This window comes from Nothobranchius furzeri, chromosome 4 (assembly GCF_043380555.1).
Source record: "Nothobranchius furzeri strain GRZ-AD chromosome 4, NfurGRZ-RIMD1, whole genome shotgun sequence".
Lineage (NCBI taxonomy): Eukaryota > Metazoa > Chordata > Actinopteri > Cyprinodontiformes > Nothobranchiidae > Nothobranchius > Nothobranchius furzeri.
This window is the reverse complement of record NC_091744.1, coordinates 68,115,441-68,142,823: the sequence shown is the minus strand read 5'-3', so window position 1 is coordinate 68,142,823 and position 27,383 is coordinate 68,115,441. Positions and strand designations below refer to the sequence as shown.

At 40.0% G+C, this 27,383-nt stretch overlaps 2 protein-coding genes across 5 annotated transcripts in view; one reads left to right on the top strand and one right to left on the bottom strand.

Annotated features, from left to right (window-relative positions):
* The window catches only part of tln2b (talin 2b), a 128,326-nt gene extending 114,526 nt beyond the window's left edge, over window positions 1–13,800 (bottom strand). For 3 of the 4 annotated variants that reach the window (XM_054733078.2, XM_054733082.2, XM_070550380.1), the window contains exon 1: window positions 13,666–13,800. The gene's annotated coding sequence lies outside the window, so the exon portion shown is untranslated. Of the gene's footprint in view, window positions 1–13,334; window positions 13,470–13,665 lie in introns of those variants that run through there. The other variant, XM_070550379.1, reaches the window with a different exon arrangement.
* Window positions 13,801–18,060: 4,260 nt separating this feature from the next.
* On the top strand, window positions 18,061–19,737 carry c2cd4a (C2 calcium dependent domain containing 4A). Its single transcript, XM_015964460.3, has 2 exons — window positions 18,061–18,185; window positions 18,279–19,737. Exon 2 carries the CDS (start codon window positions 18,306–18,308, stop codon window positions 19,644–19,646), a length of 1,341 nt encoding a protein of 446 aa, XP_015819946.1. The 5' UTR covers window positions 18,061–18,185; window positions 18,279–18,305; the 3' UTR covers window positions 19,647–19,737.
* The last annotated feature ends 7,646 nt before the right edge of the window (window positions 19,738–27,383 follow it).

The following is a 27,383-nucleotide window of genomic DNA, read 5'->3' as shown; positions in this document are numbered from 1 at the left end:
ATTTAACGATATGGGTATTCAGTTGCCGACACTGATACCCAAATGTAGAGGTCATGGTCAGCCGATGGTGGATATGTGCTACCAGTTATTTTTGGCCGATTTTCATGGTTGATATGTGTACGAGTTCCATCTTACCTGCATGCTGAAACATCATTAATAACAGTGGATGCACCACTGAATTAGAATTTTAAGTCTGTGTTCTGCTCACTATTAACATCAAAAATTTCACCAAAGCAGAACAAACAAATCAATAAACCAAGAATTAAATACAAAACAGGTAGATAAAATAAATGTCAGTTGTCATTTTTTAAGCATTTATTATGCAAATGTTATCCAGGATTGTTAATATACATTTAAATAAAATTTGGCAGCCACACCAGTCTGCCCAAAGATGTGCCTGACTTTAAATAAGCTCTTCAAAAGTGTCACATAAGCCAATTCTAGTTAGGAAAAATGGTAAAATTCGGCCCGATAGATCAGTCCATCCCTAGTGGGAAGTAGATGAAGGTCACAAAATATTAAAAGCATACACATCGTTTCAGTGAAAGTCCTTTCTGCAGGTTAAAATGGGTCACAGACAGTTATACATCATGTCTTGAAATCTTTTACAGTATGCCCTTTAGGTAACCACTATTTAAGTTTAGTGATTTTTGAGAGTTAATTTTACCTGTGTTTGATGATGCCACTCACTGACTTCTGAGCTGACAAAACTTTTAAATGGTTTTGCAAACAAGCTCTTATATACAGATTATACATCTAAACATTAGCATTTTCATGTCTTCCATCATCCAGATTGTCTTTCTCCGATGGCATTTACAATTTCCTCCAAAATGCTTCTACTCAAGCTCTATTGCAGTACCATTTAATCAGAGCTCATTATATTATCTTCAAAACTGGAAGCGAAGTGTCTTTTTGACTTGCCATATATCCAATATAAAACAGTGTAGATTTGCAAAAATTCAATTATGTGACAACTAGACTCTTCTTTCACTCATAGTTTAATTTTGAACGATTCCGATTCCGTTTCCAATTCCTCGTTTCGATTCTGATTCTTTCAAGACATGACATGTTTTACATGAGCCAGCTAACCACAGGTCCTACTTGATGAAATAATCTTAACTTCAACCTGAATTTTAATTCTATGAACAACAACATCACCTTCATTTAGACAAAAACACGTTCTGGTGAAAAAAAGAAAAAGACTTGCAGCACAACCAGTGTGTTTGTTTTTGACCACAACCAAAGTCTGGAAGAAGCCTCTGGGAAGAGAGGATAAATGTCTCCAACATATCCAGAAACGTCCAGCTGTTTTCGGCTAAAACGCTCAGGATGATCATGTCCAGGATGACTGAGAACTACACCTCCATGCTGCAGCAGCATTCAGTCAGAACAGGAAGTGAAACTTAAATATAGCTGCTGTCAGTAACAAACTAACAGATTTTAAACATTAAAACTCTCAACAGAAATAGTTCAGAAAGGAAATTAAAATGTTCACAACTTTGTGTGTGATTTATTATTCTAATTATTTAATGTGACAGAAGCTGGTGTGGTCCACCACAGAGAAAGCTGCTCTAGCATGATGACTTTAATTATTCTACAGGTTATTGTTCAGCCTTCTGACGCTCATGCTCGGCTGCGTCTGACCCCGGTATCACACTGCAAGCATCAGCGGAACGGAACAGCAGCGAAGCGGCACTGCTTCAAATAGAATCCAATTATAGTCTAGGGAGTGTTTCAAACCAGCTGCGACACGGCATCTTCCAGGCGCGTGCGTCCCAGAAGCGGCATGTCATGCTGTGCCGCTAAAGACAGGATCGAGTTCTATTTTTTCCGCCAGCCGCTTCTGGGACACGTCAATTTCCGCAGTTCACATAGCGCGAGACAGGAAACCACACGGTTTCAGTGTAAAATCCCGTTATTTTCAAAATGCAACGTTGCGATGTTATATATAAAACTTACGTCAGTACGTGTGACCGAACGGCTTTGTTTACCACCAGTTTCTTTCGAGAAGTGCAACGGTGTGATTCCTCGCGGGGGTTGTGATCTCTCGATGAGGAAGGTGTCAGAAGTCTCGAGGGATTTTAGAATCTCGCGGGTACAGCGAGGAGCAGCGAGGAAGTCGTGCCGCGGCCGAGACTCTCCCCGTGTGAAAAGGACCGCTTTGAAGTTCGCGAGTGAGCCGCTCCGCTGCTGTTCTGTTCCCCTGATTCGGCAGACGCGTTTCTTTATATTTGGCCGCTGCGCGCCGGGTGGGGTGGGGGACGGAGGGGGGACTCAGTGCTGCAAACAGACAGCTGGTGTGATCAGCTCTGAAAAGCATTGATCACAATCTGCAGATCACGTTTATTTTTCACGGAGGTAGGCCGCGGATTCCTCTTCCGGTCGGCGTACTAGGAATCAAAACTAGGAATCAAAACAAAAAACTTTGAACGATTTCGGGAAAAATGAACAGTTTGAACCGGTTCCAATCGATGCCCAACCCTACTCACAAGTCAAGAATTTCTGAGACACGATTTACAGATTTTGCACAGCCTTTTTTTTTTTTGAGTCTTAATTTCTATTGACAAAAACCTCAATGAGCACCTGGCAGCAGCTATAACAGTTATTTTAATCTTTCACGCGTCCTTATCTGATAGCTTATCTAATAAAAATGTAGACATTTTGTCTCAGCTCCAGTGTCATAAAATCAGGTGAATTTCTCTTCAGCATTGTTGGAGTTTAAGTTCTTGGGCAGCAGCTGCATTTTGCACTCTATGAATTTTCTAATATGATTTCTAGAAAGTGTTTATACCTATTAACTGGGAGCCTTAGAAAAGCACAAAATCTGAATGCACTGTATAAATTGCATTAAAAAATCTAACTCACATGTCAAATACAGTTTTATTTAGATATTAACAAGCATTTTATTAGTAATGAAGCACATTGTGTCAAGTGTTTGCTGATAAACAGTCCATCCTTCCCATATTTACTCTGCGCCATCTGTATTTGTTGAGAAAACTACAAGCCTTGTTCAATTTCAAATTAGGGAACACAAAGGTTTAAGAATGGCAGTCAGCTTAAACATCCACCATGTGCTCCATAGAACCGGATCTGGAAGGAAGCCAAGTTCTAAAGAGGCTGTGATCACAGAGACAGCGGTGAGAGGAAAAACACGGATCCATTTCCCTTGTAAAAGGCCGGGTCACAGCGACAGCATGGGGTGTGTTTTAGTTTCCACCTCCAACACACTCATGCATTAAATATGGTTCAACAATCACACTCTCCAGTGACTCTCGAAGCCCTTTTCTTCCCACCCTCCAACTGAACGCTTCCTGGGGATTTCCAACCAGGAATGTATTCTTGATGATGGAGCAACTGCAACAGCTGAGAGGAAAATCTTTTTCTAATGAACAGCATGGAAATGCATTGGAGGGGCTTGCTTGTTCACAGCAAACACTCTTGGCTCAAAATCTGTGAATGCATGTCACTGAAACAGTTTCTACTAATAAATAATATATCAAATCCTAAAAGCTCTAAAACATGGAGGACAAGCATGAAACTGAACTTCTTTCTGCTTAAGCTCTGAAAATGTTCAGACTTCTTTTGACCTATAAACTGACAACACCCTGAATCTTGTGAATAACAGCTAGTGTTAGGTTTGAGCCGGTTGCCTCGGGGAGAAGCACACTGCAAGTGAGCTTGTGACATTGGTGTGTCTGGTCTAATTATATCTGTACTGTGCTATGGGAAAAGTAAATAACTCACTTATCTGTAATAATTACACACAATAAAAACCTGGTAATTCACTGGGTCCACTGGTTGTTGAGTAAAAGCTCTGGGTTTATGGAACTGATATGGTGATAAGCCTCAATGACCTGAGCTGGTTGTCAATTTCATTTTTTTATGTGTACTGGTGGTACATAGTTCCTCCAAGTGTGCCTAACAATTCCCAACAGGATTCCCAATGAGACAGCAGCTATAAAAAATAAAAAATCACAATTATCCATGGGAAAACTGTAGACAAAGAAAAGGTTAGCTTGTGCTCAGTTTGCCTGTGTCAACATCCAAGATGAATAGTAAAGGCTATCTTGAAGATTTGGGGTAATTTATGTCTATATATACAATCTTCAAAAACACACGTACCAAGACAAATCTGGGTCAAACAGAGGAGAACATCTCACTAAACCACCTCAATCAGCTGCAAGAAAATAGCTCAAATATAGTTTTTAAGGGCTCTGTTCTTTAGTGCCTTCATTTTTTGACCAAATCTGGTCACAGGCATTCTTACAGACCCCAGAAAATTATATTTGCTTGTGAATGCTTGGAATAATGTTTCTTAAAATCCCAAAAGTTACTTGTTAAGGCAAACGATTTGGTTAAGACACTGTGTGAACCGACCCTAAATGTGCTGTGTTTAATTATCATCCTAGAGTTAATCCAACTTACTCCTGTTATATTTACGATTTGTAAAGCTTTTCCAACCCTGTGTGACCTGGGGAACATTAACTTCTGACCATGAAAACAACCCCTTTTGATACACTAAGGGATATGAGCACTGGGATCTATCTATCTATCTATCTATCTATCTATCTATCTATCATCTATCTATCTCAGTGCTCTATTGTTTGGTGGGTTAGATATTAGTGCGACTGAGCTAAAAAGAAAGATGGCGACGGCTCGTTTGAAACAGTTTTGCCATCAACTTTGGACAGTTTAGACTTGGGCTTTGAGTCAAGAACAGATAGAGGTACTTAAGTCTGTTATTTAGAAAATGGATGAATTAGCGTCTTCTTCAACAGTGTATGGCGAACTGCCCTATTGACTGACATCCATAACGGTGAATGTGTCACATTGTTCTTAGTCCAGTTGCATGCAGAGACAGCTTTAAAGGCAACTGTAGATTCTGCCCCATGACTGAGCTCATACTCCCATATATAGGATGGCTTGCCAGGCTACAGATGAGCTGTACTTAACAAATATCGAAAGTTTTGTACAATATCATGCAGTATTGCTTGAATGGTTAGCACTTGTGTGTCATGAGTCTCAGCAACTAAAACAACCACATTTTAGCTCAATAGCTATAAAACTGACTGAGTTATGTTATGCCAACTAGGCCCGGTTCACATGGAATGATTTTTAAATTGCCAAGGGCAACTTTTAAAATGAGACCACACACGTGGCAGTAATAAAAAAATAAATAAATCATGGATATAGCAGTTTTAGTCCATCAGTGTATGGTGTCAGGCCGCATGACAAAACCTACACGCTACAAACGATTAGCTTCTGCTATTCTAAACATACTCTGCTGTTTCCTGGACGCTAACCAACAACAGCTTTTCCTCTTACGAGTCAAGATGGGGGAGTCCATGAATATTAAGTGTGACGTAGATCTGTCAGGCTTTTCAGATCCTAGAGTTTAACTGTCTATTTCTATGTCTGTTTCCATCTCCAAACTTCCATTTGTCTCCAAAATCCCTCACCCATGGTGTCCCACAAGGGACAAACTGGGGCAAACTCTTCCTCCTCTAGAAGCTTCCTCTGAAGTACATCTTGAGCTCCTTTAAAGAAATCCCCTACCATCTTTATCAATCAATCAATCAACTAATCAACAATAAATCAATCAATCAATCAATCAATCAAAGTTTTATTTATATAGCACTTTCCACCACCCTCAAAGGGGGCCCAAGGGGCTGGACAAGAAAAGTAACAAAGATATAAGTAGCAAGTCATAAAAACATTAAAAACAAAATAAGAACATGGGCATTTGTAAGAACAATCAAATGCCAATGGGATTAAATTTAGATAAAAGAAAATTCAAATTAATTAGTTAAAAGAAAGCGAAGAACAAAAAAATTCATGCAAAACAGAAACCAAAAGCTTTAGGACACGTGTCAGACACAAGGCCCGCGGGCCAGATGTGGCATGCGACATCATTTTATGTGGACTGCGAGAGATTCAAGTGTCTTAAAATAAGTCTATGTCACTGCAAAGCGCACATTGGCTAGTAACTACATTTCCCATAATACATGGCGATTGTGTTCCCAGTGCAGTGACTTGCCACTAGGTCGCAGTGTATCCACTTGCATGTTAAATTAATGCAACAAGTGAAAATAACTGTCCATACATCATCCCAAAATGTCCAGGAAGAGAAAGATTGATGCAGAAGCAAGGGTGTTTCAACAAAGATGGAACATGTTGATGCTTCAAGGAGAAGAACCGGTCTTTACAGTCATTAGCGTCCATGCTACTAGCATCAGCGTCTGCAGCGTTACCTCCTCTGCCTCGGACAAACGGAAAACTCTTACTCAGCACCACGTTTACTCAGCAGTTAGCCGACTCTGAAGCCCAGAAATGGATTAGAAAGCGCACCGACCAACTTCCAGACCGAGATGATTTAACTCCAGTTTAGCGACACGCTCAAGTCACTATGACTCTGTGGCTGCTGCAGCTTTTATCCCCCTCCCCAACACAACTGCGTGGTCCAGATGCTCTCCATGTCCAGCAGCACAAACCTGTGAGCAGCTGTTTTTCACTGATGAACTCCTTCCTCAGCTCAGAGCCCAATGCCACAGATGCAGGTCTGGCTGGAACAGGTGAGCATCAGAGGAAATCAGAGTGCAAAAAACTGGGATTGAATTATTTTGGTTTTATTAACATTTTCTGCTCCAAAGCATGAACATTAACAGGTGAGATGTTGCATTTTCATTTAAGAGAATTACCATTTTTATTTATGTTTTTGGCCTGTGAAAAAAGAATTCACCTACTGTAAAACAGGAAAGCTTACAGATAGAAGAATAGAATAGAAATAAAATAGAAAATCCCTTTATTGTCACTCAGTGGGGAAAGCTTGGTGTCACAGCAGCAATAACATTCATTACAGGAGCAACAAAATCTAAAATTAAATTGAAACACTTAAAAGATTCAAAAGATAAAAAATAAGAAGAAATGTTGAATATATACAGATTTTAAGGAATAAAATATTTTTAAAAATGGAGACATAAGTAACGAATGTCACTGATGCGTGCTTTAATTAAAATCGACTTGCACGTGTGTAATTTGGTAATTCCATATTCAGTGTTACTGCAAAAATAAGTGTTTCCCAATGAAAAGGTTCAACCGTTCATATCTGTTGATAAAGGAAAATGTGCACATTTACCGTCACTTTTTAAAAAATATTGAGTTTGGCCCGCGACTGTCCTAGTTTTTCATTTTGGCCCAGTGTGAATTTGAGTTTGACAACCCTGCTTTAGGAGAAAGCCATCCTATAAAAATGATTCTTCAACCTGCTCTTAAAGACTACAAGTGATAGGGACTGTTTGATTGCGAGTGGGAGCTGGTTCCAGAGAGAGGGTGAAAGGACTTGAAACGTCCAATCACCACGAGTCTTAAATCAGGTGCGAGGGACGATAAGCAATTTCTGGTCAGCTGGCCGTAATGACTTTGAGGGGAACGTGCTTTGTTAAGAGCTCTGTCAAGTAGGTGGGGGCACTGCCTTGGAAAAACTTAAACACAAAAAGCAGAATTTTAAACTGTGCCCGGTATGAGACTGGGAGCCAGTGAAGATAATCCAGCACCGGAGAAATGTGGTCCCTTTTCCTAGTTCCAGTCAAAAACCTAGCAGCACTGTTATGCACTAATTGCAGGTGATGCACAGTAGTCTATGTTTATGTAGATGACATCCAACTGAACATCTCCTTTAAGCCCCATGAAATGTCTATTACACACCTGCTTCATCTGCACCCTAGACAACTTAGATCCCAAAGTAAGGGACTTTCTAAGTCAGCTTGCTTCTCACACCAAATGCTCTGTCACAAATCTTGGTAGGACCTTTGACCCAGCTCTCACCCTGGATTCTCATGCCAGATCTCTTGTTAGCTCTTCCTTCTTCCATCTCAGGAACATTGCTTAGCCGAGTCCCATTCTGTCCCACTCTAAGCTCGAGACTGTTATCCACACCTTCATCTACTCACTAGGGATTAGTGGCGGCGCCAGGGGGGCACTATAGCTACCCCTGGATTAGTCATTGCATCCCCATAACACCCCCCAAGTAAACATTAGATTTTTATTTTTTTACAATTTAACTTTAATTTAACGTGTGGATGTGATAATATTTAACATATAAAACAAACATAATCAGTAAATTATCATATAGATAGTAAAAACTTAAACCAAAACAGGAAATTGATGTTAACCTTTGACCTCATTTTCCACCTGCGAATGAGTGAAAGGTAGAGGTAGTGGTAAAATGGATCATTGTTTGTTGCCCAAATTTCCACAGCTTCAGTCAGAAACGAATGAATCTTTGGAAGTGATCCCACAAAAACCTACGGATCTGGATGAAGAGAGTCAACCCTCAACCGCCGCAGCAGTCGAGGGTTTTGCCGCTGGAAATGCTAACACTAACGTTAGCTAACCTTGCAACACTATAGATGGTTTTCTGTGTAGCTTTTTGTGTTTATGATTTCATGGAAAAATCAGCAATTGTTCATATATTTATGATGTATATTAATGATTGTTTCAGGTGTTGTTGAGGTTCTGTGCACGCATGTGTATCTGCTAGTGTTGAAAGTGTTTTAGAGAACAATAGGTACGCATGACCACTTCCTTCATAGCACCCTCAATAAAAAGACTAGCTCCTTCATAGCACCTGCAGAAAAAAAAATCTGGAGCTGCCAGACAGTGTGGTCGTCCGGTGGAAATGACAGATATAGCTGGGTGTCGTCTGCATAGCAGTGGTAGGAGAAGCCATGTGATCGAATGATCTCACCCAGTGAGGTGGTGTGTATGGCAAAGAGAAGAGGTGCTAGTACAGATCCCTGGGGGACTCCTGTGGCAAGAAGGTGCACCGTAGAGGATTGTCCAATTCAAGATACACTGAATGATCATCCTGTGAGGTACGATTCAAACCAGGCGTGTGCTTTCTCTGTGATGCCCATGGTAGAGAGTGTGGACAAAAGGAAGCCATGGTTGACAGTGTCAAATGCTGCCGATAAGTCGAGCAGGATAAGCACTGAGGATTTGCCTATCGCTCTAGCTTCTTTTAAGGATTCAGTCACTGCTAACAGAGCAGTTTCAGTGGAGTGGCCCTTTTTGAACCCAGACTGGTAAGGGTCAAGCAGACAGTTTTGTGAGAGGTATTCTGTGATCTGCTTGAAAGCCACCCTTTCAATGATTTTGGACAGAAAAGGGAGGAGAGAGATAGGTTGGTAGTTCTCCACATGATTTGGAGGAAGAGATGGTTTTTTTTTAGCAGCGGTTTAACCAGAGCATGCTTGAGAGAGGTGGGAAATGTACTGGATGTCAGTGATGCGTTGATCACATGTGTGACTGCTGCGGCTACTGTAGGAGCAATAGCTTGGAGCAGCTTAGTCGGAATGGGATCAAGTGGGCATGTAGTAGGGCGGCTGCACGTGAGAAGCTTGGACACACAGTTCTCAGTGAGAGGGGAAAAAGAGGAAAATGAAGCAGTAGGGCCTGAGATGGTTGGGCTAGAAGGAGTTTGTGGTAGCGAATGTTCAGGAGTGGTCAGTTGAGTAAACTGTTTGCTTATAGCTGCCACTTTGTCAGTGAAGAATGAGGCAAAGGTGTCAGCTGATAGATTGTTGGTAGGAGGTGGAGATGGAGGGGTGAGCAGAGTTTTGAATGTTGAAAATAGTTTCTGAGAGTCAGTAGAGCTGAGAATTTTGTCAGTGTAGAAAGCTTTCTTTGCATCAGTGATGCTGGCAGAGAATGAGGACAGTAATTCCTGAAATTTCAATATATAACCAGGATCTTTTGTTTTGCGCCATTTCCGTTCCACAGCTCTAAGATTGGTGAGTAGAGACCAGAGGGTATCATTTAGCCAAGGGTGCGACTGAGACGATCTAGTGGCTAAAGGACACAAGTTAAGACAAGAGCAGAGTGTGGAGCAGAGTGACTCGGTGGCTTCATTCACTTCATAAGCAGAGAATGTGCTGGGAGATGGAAGAGTGGAGGCAACAAGAGAGGAAAAGTAGATGGGTGCCAGATTGCGGAGAATGCGGCGGAATGAGATCATTGGGAAGGAAGCAGTGGACCTCCCTTGTAGAGTCGTGCTGAAATGGATGAAGTAATGATCCGAAAGGTGCAGCGGCGTGACAGAGATTGTGTCTACGGCACAGTTTCTGGTGAAAATGAGGTCAAGTGCTTTTCCAGCTTTGTAAGTTGGAGGGCTTTGTACTAGTTTTAAATCAAATGATGACATTAGTCATAGGAAGCCTGATGAGCTGGGAATGTCCAGGTGAATATTCATGTCTCCAAGGACCATTGTGGGACAGCCATGCTAAGGAATGGAGGAAAGCAAGGTGTCGAGTTCATCAAGAAAGTCTACGAGTTGACCTGGTTGTCGATATATGACAACCAAAAAGAATTTTTTCAGTACAGTCACCTGGATGGCATGGTATTCAAAGGAGTTGTATTTAGTGATGGGTAGCAACTGACTATATATCCATTTATTGGAAATTAACATGCCCGTTCCACCTCCTCGGCCAGATGCACGTGAAGTGTGGGAGAAAGTGTGGTTAACCGAGACAGCAGATGGGGTAGCATTGTCACATGGTTTGATCCAGGTCTCAGTGAGAGCCAGTGCATCAAGTGACAGGTGATTTGCATATGCGGTAATGAAGTCAGCTTTGTTTACAGCTGATTGGCAGTTCCAAAGTCCCACAGACAGGTGGATGTCTTCGGGGGGAGTTGGTTTTATTTTATGGCAGCACAACACTGTTTGCAAATGGCATTAGTCTTGTCAAGTTTTCCGCCTTTCTTATAAAATCCAAAGTGTTGCCAAACTTTGGACTTGTAGGTCTTCACGCTAACGTGTATGTCCTCCTCACCCGTTCCGTCCTCCATGTTGCTGTTTGATTAAGTGTGTAAGTTCGAGCACCTGCGTACCACGCGGCTTCCGTCCTGATGGTGTGTTCAATGCACCTCGGAAAAAATTAAATAATCGATCTAGCCATTCTTTTTACAGATGAGACACAATAGCAAAGATATATTGCACATTTATCCACCAGTTGTATCCGATGCACCCTGAAGTTTCCGGTGCAGTCGCATCCCTAAAGTTATGAACAGATCACCAATATAAATCGGTGAATCTCTCCATACCTACTCCTCACGCTTAAGACTACTACAACTCTCATTTCACTTGTCTGAGCAAAACCTCCCTGAACCGTCTACAGGTGGTTCAGAATGCTTGTGCTCGGCTTCTGACCAAGTCCTCCAAACACACCCACATCACCCCGCTTCTCCTCCAGCTTCACTGGCTGCCAGTCAACTCCAGGGTTCTGTTCAAGATCCTGGTTCTAGTCTATAAGGCCTTACATGGACACACACCATCATACATTGGTGATCCTCTCAGTCCCTACACCCCAGCAGGTTCCTGAATTTCAGTGACCAAAGCCTACTGGCTGCGCAGTGCACCAGGCTGAAGACCAATGGTGACAGATCATTTGCTGCTGTGGTCCCCACAATCTGGACCCCCCCCCCGAGCCTGAGATCAGTGGACTCAGTGGTCTCCTTTAAAAAGCAGTAGGAGACTATTTTCATGTTCAGCCTGCATGAAAACTCAGAGTGACCGATTATAATCAGAAATAATTAAAAATGGCTTTTGACCTTTAAGATTGTCTGAAGGGAAAGATGAGGTCAGGAATCCACATGATTATCCCACCTACATTTTAGCTCAATATCTGAAAATGTGACAGTTCTAGCCATTTGTGATGGGCTACAGTAGATTGACTAAGTGGCCAACCTGAATTGGATTAGCTTTAAAATTTCAATCAATGAACAATTTTAGTTGTTAATGAAGCATTTTGCTAAATGATGCAGGGTTGATTTCAATATTTGATGACAAAAATTGAAACAAATATATTGTGAATTCATGCTGCATCAGATGTGATCAGAATCTGATATTAGCTCGTAGCTAGAATGAATGAGAACAGGAAACTGTTTACGTGTGGACCATTTTAAATGTGGCACACTATGGCTGATCGCTTTAGTGTGTGCTGTTAACATAGAATAATGGAAAGGATGGGCTTACTTGGAAAATGATTTATAGCTTTTGTCCAATAAGCAGCAGCTATTTTCTCCTTTTCAGGCTATGTTTTAAATCGATGAAATAGTGTGGTTCCAGAGTTTAGTGGCAGATTAATTTCAAAGAATAGTAAAAATTAACAGAAAACGTAAATGAAAAAAATATCTTGATTGTACTTTCAACGGAAAAATGTAAAAACACAAATCATTTTCTTATAAGCAAGAGTGGTCAATAATGGTGCTTTAAAGATGAAATGAAAAAACAAACAAACTGGTATACAACTTTTTAATTGGGAGTATATGGAAGCTTTTCTCTGATGTTTTAATTAATTGCTAGGGAGTAAGGATGGGTACGCTGGGTTGGATGTATGGGTACGCTGGGTTGGATGTAAGGACGGGTACGCTGGGTTGGATTCAAGCCCCAAACGCACCAGTACTATGTAAAGCCATCTTGAACCACAACTGTCAGCATCCTGCTGAGGCAGAGTGACCTTTCTAGTTACACCATTCAAATAAAACAAGTGCTTTTCCAGTTTGCATTTCCTTGAACTGGAAGAATTTTAGTCAAACTGATCCAAAAGCGTGAAAAACATCCAAAACACATGGTTGGTCTAATTGGGTGAATTTTTATTTCAGGTGCAAAATCAGTTAATGTGCAACCATGGACTGTTAATGGGTCAGCAACAGCATGAAACGCTTATTTTTTTAACCTGCTAATAATGAAGTACCTTTTCAATATTAAGATGTGCAGAGGTTTCCTCTCTGGCGTCTTCACTCTGGAGTTACTGAGATAACATTAATTATCTTGTTCTTGCGTGAAACAACCACAAATCACAGCTCCAAATATCCCTTTCCACAACACTTCTGGGTAAAAAGCGATGGCTCTCAATCAGAGGACACTCAACCTTCCTACAGGAAATAATGAAGGGAATGTGCACTTTGACCTCTGCAAATAACAGATGTTGATCCTATTCAAAGCATCAGTAACAAAAAGGGAATTATTATTCTGGGATGGAAAAAGGTAATAAATTAATTCTCTATTCTGTACATAGATTCTAGCTCTTCCTATATTTAGACTACTTGCTCCAGATTTTTAGTAGCCAATAGTAAATCACAAGGGTTCCATCCCTGCATGCTCTCTAATCCCACACCGTCAATGTCAGCTTTGATGTTGAGCCGATCCAGATAACATTCAGGTCAAGTCCAAGTTACAGCACATTTGTGAGCAGAGCCACGAGGATGGTGGAGACGATTATCACATGCACATTTTATTCCCAAGACATGCAAAAACAAGAATCCAATCTTGTTACCTCTTTATCTGTCAATGTCAAAAGCAGTCAGTACATCTTTTTCTTTCTTTTCTCAAGAAAATGTGAGATTTGTCACGAGCCAGATAGATAAAACAGCCCGGCTGATGTCAGATCCAAACGCTGCAGCTGGAAACCATCCTTGTAATCATGTGAAAAGGTCGTGTGCAGGCTGGTTAATGGGAAATGTTGGGAGCGCTTCAGCTGAGCTGACACCGAGCGGCGCGCCTCCCTGTGAGGGAGAGACCTTTAAAATCCAAAAGCTGGCTGTCAGAGACGCCGCAAAACACACCAGGAGAGCGGAAAATGAGATAAAATAGACGCAAACCCCTACCTGATGGCAATCACTCCTCAAAGCATGCGAGCTGACTTGGATGTAGGCGAGGAGGCGACACCACAAGCGGGTCAACGCAGCCTCTCTCCCTGCCTGCCTGCCTCCTCCACGGCATCAAGCCCCTCCTCGTTGAGCGTACAGTGTGGATAGATGGGGGTTAAAATGGGAAAGCGACCACATCTTTCTGCGACGCAAAAAGGAAAAGGCGTCACTCCCACTCGTGCATTAGTCCCGCATTTGTAAACGTGCAGAGGGTGTATTAAAAGAGTCAAAATTGGATCAGAAAACGGAACGTAACTGGTTTCTCTTGTTTTGAAAAAATGCTCTGGATTTGTGCAGTGAAGTGCGCCTTCCCAACACCTACCAAACGTGCTATGTAGAGCACCCGTCCGCATCCAATATTCATAGTCAGCAATTCAACACAAACACTTATATAGTGTATATGTTATTATATGGATGCAATTTGTCCATAGGGATTTTTATTCATTTGTGTTTATTTGTCAGTTTGTTAATTTTTTAGAAAATTTGAAAAAATAGCAAAACATTTCTTTTATTTATCATTTCAGCAGGGTTTAGTTTTTGCACATCTTAATTTCACCTCCCACTCCGAGCTGAAACAACTGTAACGCTATGCTATTTCCTGTGCACATACTGCCCCCTAAAGGAGACATAGGGATTTTACATCCGGTCTCATTCTGCGTGAATCAATGGATAATTGATCATTAGGCGTTTGCAGAACTAGATGACGTAAAAAAGAGGCAATTGAAGGGTTGACTCAGGCGTGCATGGATCAGGGAAACGTGGACACTAGTGGACCAAGATGTGCCGATGAACATGGAAATAGATCAGAAGTGTATCCATTAGTATCCATTAGTTCTAAGAACATTCAGATATACAGATGTACTATTCAACTCACCTAGTTTTACATCTCGAGGGTTTTCTCGTATTTTCTTTCCAATATGATCATTTTCAGAAATAATTATTTTCTTTTTCTCAGTCAAGTCTCAATATTCATCTGTGAATTATTCAGTCATCAAAATGTTCTGACCTCAAGAGATAAACTAGGGACGCCTCGACATAAAAGACAAGTTAGAAAATAACTAATTCTAAATTTGTGAGAAATACCAAAGAAAACAAATATGGACAGAAATATTAGAATTAAAAAGAGTTATTGTTCCTGTTCAAAGTACAGCAACAATATAGATATTAATCTATATGGAATTGAAAACACTTAGCAACAATAAGGCAGTTCCCAAAGCTTGGCACAGATGTACAACAGAAACATGACGCATCACTCAACTGCTTTCTCAGGTCTTTGCTACGTTTTCTTCAATTTTCATCATGACCTTCAGATGTTCATCTTGTTCATTTTCCTCATTTGTTCATAAGCCCATACCCAAATGCTATCAATGTTGTTGGATACAAGAACTGGAGTGAAAATGGTTTAAACGCTAATTTAAGATTAAAAGACATTCAGATTACATGCTTCAAGCAATTGGAAAGGTTGAAATACTGAAAGTGGTAGATGTCGTGAAGAACACTTTGACCTGTTCAAGCTCTATAAACTTTAAAAGATGCCACTCAATATATTAGTAATGTCACTGAGCAGCCATGAAAGGAAGTGATTTATATTTGTTTTTAATGTTTTGAATTATCTCCACAATTTACCCCAAAATTAGTTACGATTTCACAGACCACTGTGCTTCAGAGACATGCAGGTACACAAGAGCTCCTGATGAAACCTAAACAGTTGGGAAAACATTTCTAAGAAAAAACAATTTAGGACACTTTCACCGTCTGCCTCTGACATCACTCTGTCCTCTGGTGCCTGGTAACACATAGTAACCCAAACACTCCACTTGAACCTCGTCCTGCACAGAACGGAGCCTCGCTTTCTTTACCTTTCAGGCTCTTTCCAGAAAGAAGAGCCACTTGAAGCCATTTACAAAAATAGAAAGAACACTGTTTGGACAGAAGAGACCAGTTAATAAAAGCTGAGGAAAAATAAACACACACTTCCCACTTCATTTTTTCATTTATGGATTCATTTATTTACTGATTTTATTTAACTGCAAATTTTTCTGACCCACTAAAATTATTTCCTTTAAGAATTATTTCTTCACGTCATACAGCTTCTTCATTTCCATCCACAAGAGGGCAGCACTGAGATTTTTTATGGACAACAAAAGGGCAGAAAAAATAAAGTTACCATTTTCATCATGTGTTGCTGTGATATACTTATAACCTTTATTTAAACGAATTACACTCTAAAAACTGGGCACTTTATCATGACATGATTTAAAAATATACACATTAAAACTGATACGCTACAAATTACCCAACTTGGATTTTTATACTGTAGGTAACACATTAAGCCAAATTTGACCCGAGCCAATCCTGGGTCCTTTTGAAACTTAAGGTCTGGGTTACTGGTTTTCATCTAGCACATTGAGGGTATATAGACTTAAATATTGGGTGGAATAAATATAAATTCATAGAATTTGACTCATTATTGAACTGTTATCCAACCTAGAACTCAAGAGAATTAACCTCATAGTTTTTCTGTGCGAACAAACCATTCTTCAAACAAGGCATTGCAGTTAAAGCAACAATATTTAGTTTTTACCTTTAATCCTTAGAAATATCCATAAAATGCTGTTGAAAATGCATAAAATGATGTCCAGTCTTTGAAAAATATTATCAGCTTTGTAACATATAACCAGAAAAATTGGGTCTAAAGTGCATATGGCGCCAGTCTAGCGTCTTTAGACGTCATGTTTCCTTCTGGCCGGCTCTAGGCCCTGCTCCTGTCAATGACGTCATACTAAATGATTGGCAGGACATGCAACTTTATGACGTTACCATTTTCGAAAACATTTAGTCAGTAAGAAACATGAATTTAATAGCAAAACTGCTAAACTCTTTCCAAAACATATGTGAAAGAACAAAGTCAAAAAAGTCGAGCACATTTTGGCCGAGCGGCATTGCTGTAGTATGATGATGTTGTGGACAGGCGCAGGACCCCGAGCAGATCCAGAAACTACAGCACCAGAGAACTACAATTAGTATTGCATTCTCTCGATTGAATTAACTGAAGGACCATCAAAGTCTGAGGAGTCACCCCAAGGTTGCATGCTTTCTGCTCCACAGGTGACAACATTTGCCGTAATGTTTTTATAAACTAGTGACAGTCACAGTGACATGGTGTAAAACTGCCCTGTTACTGCCCCCTAGTGACAGGAAACTATACAATGCCACTTTAAAGTTTTAAAAGAGAAATCTCATTCAAAAGTCACCATTTGTATCCTTCTGTGCTGCCATGTGGGTCTCTAGCGCCCCATCCCTTTTCTCAGTGTTTAGTTTTAGGAATGATGTGACTAAAATAAGCTATTTCAAAAAATCCCAGTTTGTGATTCACAAACAGGGGAATTGCGAGTGAGAGCAGAGGCTCAACTCAGAGCCCTTCCTTGATATCAAAGCTCATGGGGTGGGGAGGGGGGGGCGTGGCCAGCTCCAGCTTGTTTTCTTAAAGGGACAGAGCCCTGAAATGACTCAGTCTGGAAGGTCCTAAAATGTCAAGAATAAAACTGATTAAATCGGTTTACGTGAGAGGGAATTTAAGCAAGGATGACCATGTTTTTTGCTGACTATAACTTCAGAAAAATTGCCGTAACATGTCCCCTTTAACATTGCATTTGACTCCAAATCTCTATGTAAAAACTAGTGAAACAAGAGATCAATGTTTTAACTGCAATGTGGCTCTTACCAACATATTTGTTACTTTTCTGACATAACGGATACGTTTATGTATTTATTTAAATTCAGCCGTGCCATGCAGGCAGAAGCTTTCACAAACTGTGTTTCTAAGTATCCACAGACATTAGTTTTTATGAGATAAATCATGCATGTGATGAAGAAAAACTACTGTGGCTTATTGGTGATGTAATGATGCAGCTGTGATGGTTTTTGCATCATTTAAAGAGTAATGGATTATAAAGTGCAGCAACATTTATAGGTGGAATACACTGTTTTCACTTCAGCCAGTGTTTAGTTTTCTTTTTCTTGCACGTTACTAGTTTTTGGTGAGATAGCGTTTAAAACTAAGTCATTGCTTTTCAGATAACCTTGTTAATGTTCCCAGGGTAAGGTGACGTATGATGTCCAATTTAAACAGAGGAAAACTAAACACGAGTGAGAAGTCTGCTGCTGGTTTTGAAACAGCTGTTTGCCTTCAGAGCCTATCTGACTGAGCAGCACAGGATCAGAGGCCGTGAGCTCTGTTGTGATCTGGATATTTCCATGGGAACCAGCGTCAGCAAAGGGCGAGGAGGAGGGTCCTGGTAGCAGCTCGGGGTGGGTGGGTGTTGGTTTTATGAGTTTCCTGCTACATTTAAAGAGTCTTCATCTCTCTAATAGCCAGAACCGCTGACCTTCCACATGAGCCTAACAACTGCAGCTGGAGTTACCGCGTCTTCAAACTTTGAAAACGTGTGGATATATTTATATCTTTACCTTACGTGGTAAGAAAACTTGATTGTCTCTTCATGTGTTTCGGCATGGTTTTAATCCAGTTTTGAGGGCAACAACTTACGTGTGATTTCTGATTTCCACAGATTTTCTTGCCTCCTACTGAAAGATCCATGTGGGTGGTGGAGAAGCTCCGTCTGTCCGTAGAGAGATCCAACTTTCCTATCCCATCAGCAGAACTCAGCTTCAAGATCAGCGACATCATGATAGGAGACAAAATGGACAAATCTAAGAGGATTTCCCTCTGTCCTAATATCATCACTCCTGATAACATCCCAGAGTTCTGCATCCCGCCAACGATTTTATCCCTGCAGGAGATGAAGAATTCAGAGCTGAAGGGAGCAGCTTGTGCTGTCAAGATGTTCCCCTGTGAGAGGGCTAAACCAGAAACAGAAGTAGCGTTTCATGAGGCACTCAACCCGCACATTATTCAGGTAGAAAGTGTGGATGAGAGCCCCTATGATGGTTGCAGCGATGAAGAGACAACCAATGCAGACCCCCAGAGCCAGGCGGCCTTATCCCTTCCTCACTTGGCCAGAGCCCAGACCAGCTATGGCTTCTGCACCTTACTCGAGAGCCCCCACACCAGGAGAAAGGAGTCCATTTTCCACTCCGATCCAGGGTCCCCTCCAGTGCTTCTGCCTAGAAGTCGATCCAGCACGTGTAGTAAACTAACCCGCCCTACCTTATCATCCTCGTCTCCCTCCTCATTCAGCCTCAACGGCCTAACCTCCAGGCTTTCCCCACGAGCCCACAACTGGCAAGCCCCTTTGGACAGCGATACGACTTCCTCCACTGAGTCCTCTCCTTTCAGCTCTCCACTGCTGTCCAGGTGTCCTGCCAAGTCTTCTCTTTTCAAAGCACTGAGCCATGAACTTCTGTTGTCAAGAAACTTCAGAAAGGCACTGGCGTCCAGGAACAATTCCCTGTCAACAGATGAGGGCAGCTCTACGGATAACAGCCCAAATATGATGAGGAGGGCATCGGAGGGGATAGCCGAAGGTCTGCCCAGCAGCTGCAGCCTGGCACCACCCAACATCTTCCCCATGGACTTAACCCTGCACAGGGAGCGGGCAATGAAGGAAAGAATGGTGCCACTGGGTAGAGACGGCAGTCTGAGACTCTCAGTTGAATACTGTCCAGACAACCAAAGACTGCGAGTTAGACTGATCAGTGCTGAAGGTCTTTATCCTCTCTCTGTTGACCCCAAGATCATCAACTGCAGCATCAGCCTCTCGCTGGTCCCAGGAAAGGTCCAGAAGCAGCGCAGCACGGTCATAAGAAAGAGTCGTAATCCAATATTTAATGAAGATTTCTTTTTTGATGGAATCTCGGAGGAAGACCTCAGCCTTAGATCGCTTCACTTTAAAGTGGTGAACAAAATGTCCTCTCTGAAACGAGACTATCTCCTTGGTGAATGTGATTTGCCCCTTTCAAGCACTGTAACACTGTAAACCTGTTATTTATTAGGTGATGTCTGTATTTAAATAGCTATTTTAAACTGTAAAGCAACATTTTGTACTTGTACTTATTAAATTATGAAAAACAAGAACTTTTGTGTTGAATCGTTCTGAAAACCACAAAAGAAAATATACAGCTATAATAAAAATAGCTTTTGAACAAATAATGTGAACACATTTAATGAACTGTTCATCCTTTGGTTCATTCATGAGGATGCATCATCAGCCAGTGTCAGACGTCCACCAGCTCATTTCCTCTAAGCCTGTTGTTTTCAGCCTGACCTTTCCGCTGATTGAAAGTATCACGAGAAACCAGAAACCTTACAGAGGAGATTCTACCCCATCAGTGTTGAGCATGCATATTTTTCTTTTGGTTCACAATGAGTTCAGATTTGATCCAGCTGTGGAACGCTGTTTTATGTCGCTGTTATCTTCAGCAACACTTTCGAAGAACATCAGTCAAATAAATTCAAAAGGGACTACAGCATAAAAAAGCCAAACCTTTAAAAACAGCATTTACTGAAGTAACATTTACCAAAGTAAACAAAGTGGCAGGCCACACATTTGAGACGAGCACATTGTGGATTGATAAAGATCAGGCCTAAAAGAATCAGCTGCAGCTTCACTACTATGAGTTAAAGATTAAAAGGCTTCCCAGGACTCAGGAAAGCTCTCAGAGATGACTGATAAATGCAGAAGAGCACCATGTTAAAACAACAAATGATGTGAAGAAAACAAAGGCAGCATTTGTTCATACATATGTTAACAGATGTGTTTTAAATGCTGGAGAGTTTAAGTTCTGAAATGCTGTGGACAGGAGCACAAGTTTGCTGTAATATTCAAATTATTTGAGCTACTTTTTATAAAAGCAGCTATTGCTGCAGCAGCGTCTAAAACGAAATAATACTATATGAGTGGATGTGATGCAAAACAAAGCGGTGCGGTGCAATACGATACAAAATAACATGATGCACCATGATACGTCACAAAAAGATATAATATAATATAATATAATATAATATAATATAATATAATATAATATAATATAATATAATATAATATAATATAATATAATATAATATAATATCATGTCATATCATATCATATCATATCATTTCATATCATATAGTATCACATCATATAATCATGTTCTATGCATTCTTAGGTAAAAAAGAATTTCAAGATAACATTGATATTTGCTAATCAGAGTATTTCCAAAACTATAAAATATTTGCTCGGTCTTTTGATATCCTCCTGGGACCCTATGTTCCCTAAAGAGTACAATCCCTTTTATAATCACAGAAGGAAATTAAATATTGTTGTAACTCATTATTCCAAGCAGTACTAATAATATGAAAATAGATAAATTAATAAAAACACTTATTAAAAAATAAAATAAAAGAAATACATAATCACATTTTTGACACTAATCATTCTTTTTTTTAAATCAATTTCAAATCAGACATGTCATTAATATTCAGGGAGACTGGCTTCTAATTGTAACTGTTATTCATTTGAAGCATATTTTTAACTATTTTTATTTTGAAATTCTAAATTCCTAAAATAAACTTTACGATGTCTATCTGGTCGTACTAATCCAAAATAGCTTAAAGGATAAAAAATTCACTCCAAAAAGAATAACGTTTTGTTATTTTATTACAAAGCAGTACTCTATAAACACGTTTCAGCAGGAACAGGATGTGTTTTCTGTTCAGGATGTACAGGATGTAATGTATCCTCTGGATGTAAATAGGGAGATGCGTCTGGGCATTTCTATATTCATTGTTGACTCACCTGTAAAAGAGCCTGCAAATGGAGTTTACTGATGACTCCTCTTTCTGGCCGAGCACTGATAGCATTTGAAGAGGTTTTCAATGATAAATCTTCAGGCAATGTATACATAATGTGTTATTCTATCTTATTTGTTCATGGTCTGAGCCATCCACAGCTAGTCCCCTATCAGTGTACGGAATAAAAACATGATAAATGGTACTTCAGGCATGGATTCAACAGAATAGGTATCACACAAAAAGGTCTGGGCAAAAACATGCTTTAAACTTTCATTCTCGTTTCTGTTTGCATTGGAATCTTTTTAGTGTTCAACAAGTTCTTTAAATGGAAAGAAAATGTTTTCCTAAGAAGATATGGAGGCTATCAGCTTCACCTGCGGTATCACACTTTTCCATGGTACAGATTCTCATGCAGGAATTTGTTCAAACCAGTTCTCTTATCTTGTTTTCCATTTTTCCAGGTTTCTATTTTGGAGTCTTCATGTACCATTTTACTCCCTTCTTACTTCCCCAGTTTGTTGCACATTTAAACGCAACAATGAAATGACCCAAATAAGGATTGTAATTAATTTTTTTTAGGTTTTATGTTAGGGTGTAATTATGGTTAATAATTTCTCATTTTTATTATCTAATCAGTGTAGATTTAAACATTAATATTAAACTTTTCTCAAATGGACCTGATTAAATCAGGTCAGATGTTCCATGATGTCAGAGTGTTGTCTCAGGGCAGTGACATCACTTTTTATTGGCCTTGCCCCCCACCCCCCTACGCTAAGCTAGCACTGTGTTCAGAACAGCTTTGTACCTGAGCCGTGGAACGAATTAGGGGGCAATCTAATAGATTTTAGCCTCATCATTACTGTGAAGCAAAAACCAGGTGGGCTGAGACCAGATGTGACTGAAACAGACACACACGTACACGCATGCAAGTGCACTCAAAATACACGCAAACACTTTAAATTAATAAAAGCAGACAATGATTTCAATATTTCTTCACGATGTTAGGATTTTGGTGTTGATATTTTTGCATGAATGAAAATCCATTCATTTCCAGCATCATTGGAATCGTTTAGTAAATTTGGGATAGCCTTTGGGGCTTGTGTGTTAATAGTTTCAAAATATTAAAATTAAACAGATTAAATGGACCTGATGGTGAGACCTAAAGTGTGTTTTCTGTAAAGTCATTTTAGACAAAAGAACAGCCTGTGGTGCATCCACACGTAGCAACCTCATCACTTAGCCTCTGCACCTGCCCTGTGTTACACCCCCCACCACATCACCTCAGGCTCTGCGTGGAGCTGAATCCAAGCATGACCTGTTATGGTGCATAACAACCAAACATTCTGCAGGTTGTTACTTCCTCACAACAGACCAGACTTTTATAAATGGGACAAAACTGTTTGCACTTGCTCACTTGCCCTGCAGAAATGCTGAGATTCCAGATGAAGCTTTTATGGGGCTCTGATCATATATGGGCACATTAAAAAAACGTAACAAATAAATTAGAGCACATTAAGCCTCAAATAACAATTAAAAAATCCAAATATATTAATTTTCAACTAAATTCAGATTCTAATTAAATATATTAAAGAAATTTAAAACATATTTAGAATTAAATGTGCATTTAATTTCTTACCAAAAAAATAATGACATATTTTCCCACTTTGCTATTTTTTATGATTTTGAGTCAAATGGTTTGCAAATTGGTGTAATTATTAATATAACTAATAGTATCAATATGTAGGTGCAATTTGTGTACAGTAGAAATGCTTTAACGTTTCCATATTATTTAGATAATTTAAAATTTTACTTGAGAAGGTTTTTCGATGTGATATTAAGTAAAAAAAATCCTATTCTAATCATGTGAACTTCCCCACAAAGAGGAACATGTCATTCAAAATATAAATTAAGCAGATTTAAACTAAACATTTAGCAAACAAGTGCATCCAGACTCCCGTTTAACTAAAGTCTACCAAAATAAAAGCAAGGTAAAAAGACCCTTTTCTGACACTGCAGAGTCCCTTTGATAAAGGTTGTGTGAGCCTGCCTTCACTGGGCTCAACATTCTTCACAGTCACAAACATTTGTAAACCACAGTTGAATTAATTAAAAACAAATATTGGTAGGGTACGTCTGAATGTGCAAGATCGGTGTTTTTTGTTTAAAAAAATAAAACAAAAAAACACAAAATCAAAATTTTGATTTAAATGCTTTAAAGTAATTTTAAATATATACATTTTTTTCTAAATTAACACATTTAACATAATATTTAGATTTGCGTTTAAGCAATAATATAGTGATTTCACAGAAAAAAATCATACTTTCTTTTTATTGTTATAAAGTGCTAAATGTGACTAAACCTACTTGATTAAATGTTAAATACAAGAACATAAAGCTTCAGGTATTTCGATGTGTAAGTTTATAATTGGCACCCCATAGATGTCAAACAGAGCTCAGGTGGTGAGGCGGAACTCAGTTGAGATCTTCACAGCAAACTAAAAGCTGTGCTAGAAAAGTCAGACCATGCTAAGATTCACAGACGATGGTTGATTATGTCAGAGATCAGGAAAAGACTCATCATTACACAATTCTGAGTGAAAGTGTGCCTGCTGTGGTCTTTTTGTTCAAAGACTCGACACGGGGCGGGGCTACACATAGAGATCTGGCTGCTGCCAGGTTACTGATTTTAGACCTCGTTAAAAATCATGACACACAAATTAAACCAAGTGTTCTTCTCACATATACTTTTAATAACAATAAAACCTGGCAATAGATAAATGGAGAGACAACACTCTTTTGCTGTCTTTTTCCTTTTAGAAGCACCTTCCACTCCCATGGCAACGAGGCTCTGCTCCGGGGGAAACCATGGAGATTCTGCCTTTCATGTGCGAGACGCTTTTATTTCGACACATAAGTTGATACAGGCTGTCCTCATCTGTTTAATTCAGAAGCACCTAAGCCTGAGTGGTGTTGCTGCTCGCATCCAAATCTGCCCATCAATGGATGTGGCGCATACGTGTGAGAGATGGGGCTAAGAACGGCTTCCTGAAAACCCCACGTCACTCCAAGACAGAAATAGATCACATTTATTTTTGTTTTAGATGCATGGAGGACATTTTAAGCAGGCTGTGGTTGGGTTTAAAATAAAGATCAAATTAGTAAAGGAAGGTACAGAGATTCCAGATGAATTATTATTTGTCATTTCAATTCATCTGGTCTTCTGACATGATCAAAATACACCCATAAAAAAATCACAGCCCTTTTACCCCCAAATAGTAACCTGTGAAAACAGTTTTAATTCAATTCATGAGCACACTTACACGTATTAAATGTAAGGGAAAAGTTCAGTGCCCCAGACTTTTTTCAAACTTTTTTTTTTTTTGGATTAACCTGAAATCAATGAAAGATATTCTTTTAAATAAGTGGAACACTGAAAACCACTTTTTAATAATTCTTTCTGATTATAATCAGTCACTCTGTGTTTTTCATGCGAGCTGAACATGAAAATAGCCTCCTACACCTATCTCCTGCATTAGAGTCAGATAGAAAATAGAAGGTGTAACTCTAAGATTTGAAAAGCTTGACAGATCTATGTCACACTGTCACTTAACATTCATGGACTCACTTAGCTTGACTCCCAATGAAGAAGGCTGTTGGTTTAGCATCCAGGAAACAGCAGAGAACGACTTGGATAGTAGAAGCTAACTGTTAGCATTAGCAACTCTACCACAAGCAGAAAACCTCCAGGCTAGTGTTATTGCTGGGTTTCACTCACGCGACTCTGGAGTTGCACGAAACTCAAATAAGGGACAGGAAGTATTTTGCTCCTCTTTGCAACCAAGTGAAAGTCTTTTACAATCCTGGAAGTCTACAGCGATCATATTTCAGATTGGTTGACCATTTAGCGATCTGGAGAAGCTTAAATGACCTCTGATAAGTAGTGAGTTGTGCTATTTTAATTCATTAGCTCATGATAATAATAAAAAAATGAGATTGTGGATACAAGAGGCCACAATTTGTTTTCTCCGCAGGGTGTCTGGGCTCTGCCTCAGAGATAGGGTGAGAACCTCAGTCATCCTGGAGGGGCTTGTAGTAGATTTGCTGCTCCTCCACATTGAGATGAGCCAGTTGAGGTGGCTCAGGCATCTGATTAGGATGTATCCTAGACGCCACTCTGGTAAGGTTTTCTGGGCATGTCCAACCAGGAGGAGACCTAAAGCAGGACCCAGGACACGCTGGAGGGACTATATCTCTTGGCTGGCCAGGGAACACCTCGGGATTCTCCTGGAAGAGCTGGCCCAAGTGGCTAGGGAGAGGGAAGTCTTGTTCTCTGGACTTGGGCAGTTGCACCTGCGGCCTAACTCTGGATAAGCATAAGAAAATGGATGGATGGGTGATAATAATGCTTCACTAATGCTAATGATGAGTATGTGCTAGGATCTACTTGTGGCTAACTTTTTAAGGTGTTTTAAATAAAAATGTCTGGTACATTTGTTGGATGTTATTAAGGGATAAATGCCGTGTTACAACACTAAGCTAACTGCTAAAAACATTAGCACTCTGACAGCTATTTGCTGTGAGGACACGTGAAAACAGTATCAAACTGATCACCTAACGGAAGAAATAAAAAAAGAGACATGTCTACTAAATCATTTTGTGGTAAAGTATGTTTAAAAGATTTTTGCAATGAGGAAGTAAGACAATAAAAAGCAAGGAAACCATTAAATGTCCCACAGAACAAAATTCAAAAGTAAAAAAATGGATGTGGTATCTTTTTAGAAAGTAATTTACTGTGTCTTTTCTGATCCATTTTTATCTTATGTAATTTAAACATAATGTGGAGATTAAAGTCTCACTGAAACATTATGTACTGCATCATCTGATGATAAAAGGGCTGTAAATGAAACAATTGGCTAGAGATGATAGATAACAAAAGGTCCACAGTCGGTCGTTATGCCATTAAAGTGGAGGTAACCATCAAAGCAACATGATGGCCTTTGTTTGCCAGTTTGGTTTACTGGGCAACATCAGCCAGAGCAAACTGTCCTCAGTTCTACCCGGTAGAGACGATGCTGATTGTCTTAGAAAATACTTCAACATAAGAATGTAACCAAATGGTAAACGGCCTGTGTTTGGATAGCACCTTCTTAGGGTTCTACAAACCCCCCCCCCCCCCCGAGGTGCTTCATCACAATCAGTCATTCACCCATTCACACAACCATTCACACACTGGTTGGGATGAGCTTCATGTAGCCACAGATGCCCCGGGGCACACTGACAAAGGCGAGGCCTGCCGAACACTGGTTCCACCGGTCCATCCGACCACCACCAGCAGGCAAGGCGGTTTAAGTGTCTTGCCCAAGGACACAACAGCAGTATTCTCTGGTCAGACTCGGGATTGAACCTGCAACCTTCCGATTACTGGACAACCTCCTGAGCTACTGCTGTCCCACAACACCACATCACATCTATACTGCTTTGCTTGTTTGAAGTCAGCGTATTCCCCTGCACATGCTGCTATTTGAGACCGGTCGCCATCATCAAGCAGAAGTGACAATTTACTATTCAGCAGGAATTGTAATTTTCACTTTTACTTTTATAAGTCAGGAAAAACATGACGGTTTATAATCTGCTTCACCTCTTATCTATTTCTAATAAAATCTGTAAATATAAACATGTAGAATCAACTAAAGGGGCTATATGACTGATTCATCTGTGAAGCAATAATTCAACCTGTGGTGATGCATTTCCTGTTATCACTCAGGCTTTTTCCATTGCTTTCCTGTGGATTTCCTGTAATAAAGGAGCTATCCTCGGGGATTAGTTTATGGTCACTTTCTAGACTGCAGGAAGTGTTTATTTTCCCCATCTTACTCCACAAGCAGAGTTCATATAAGAGTAGCTGACTTTCTGTTCATTATCTCTGTTGTGCTCAGAGTCT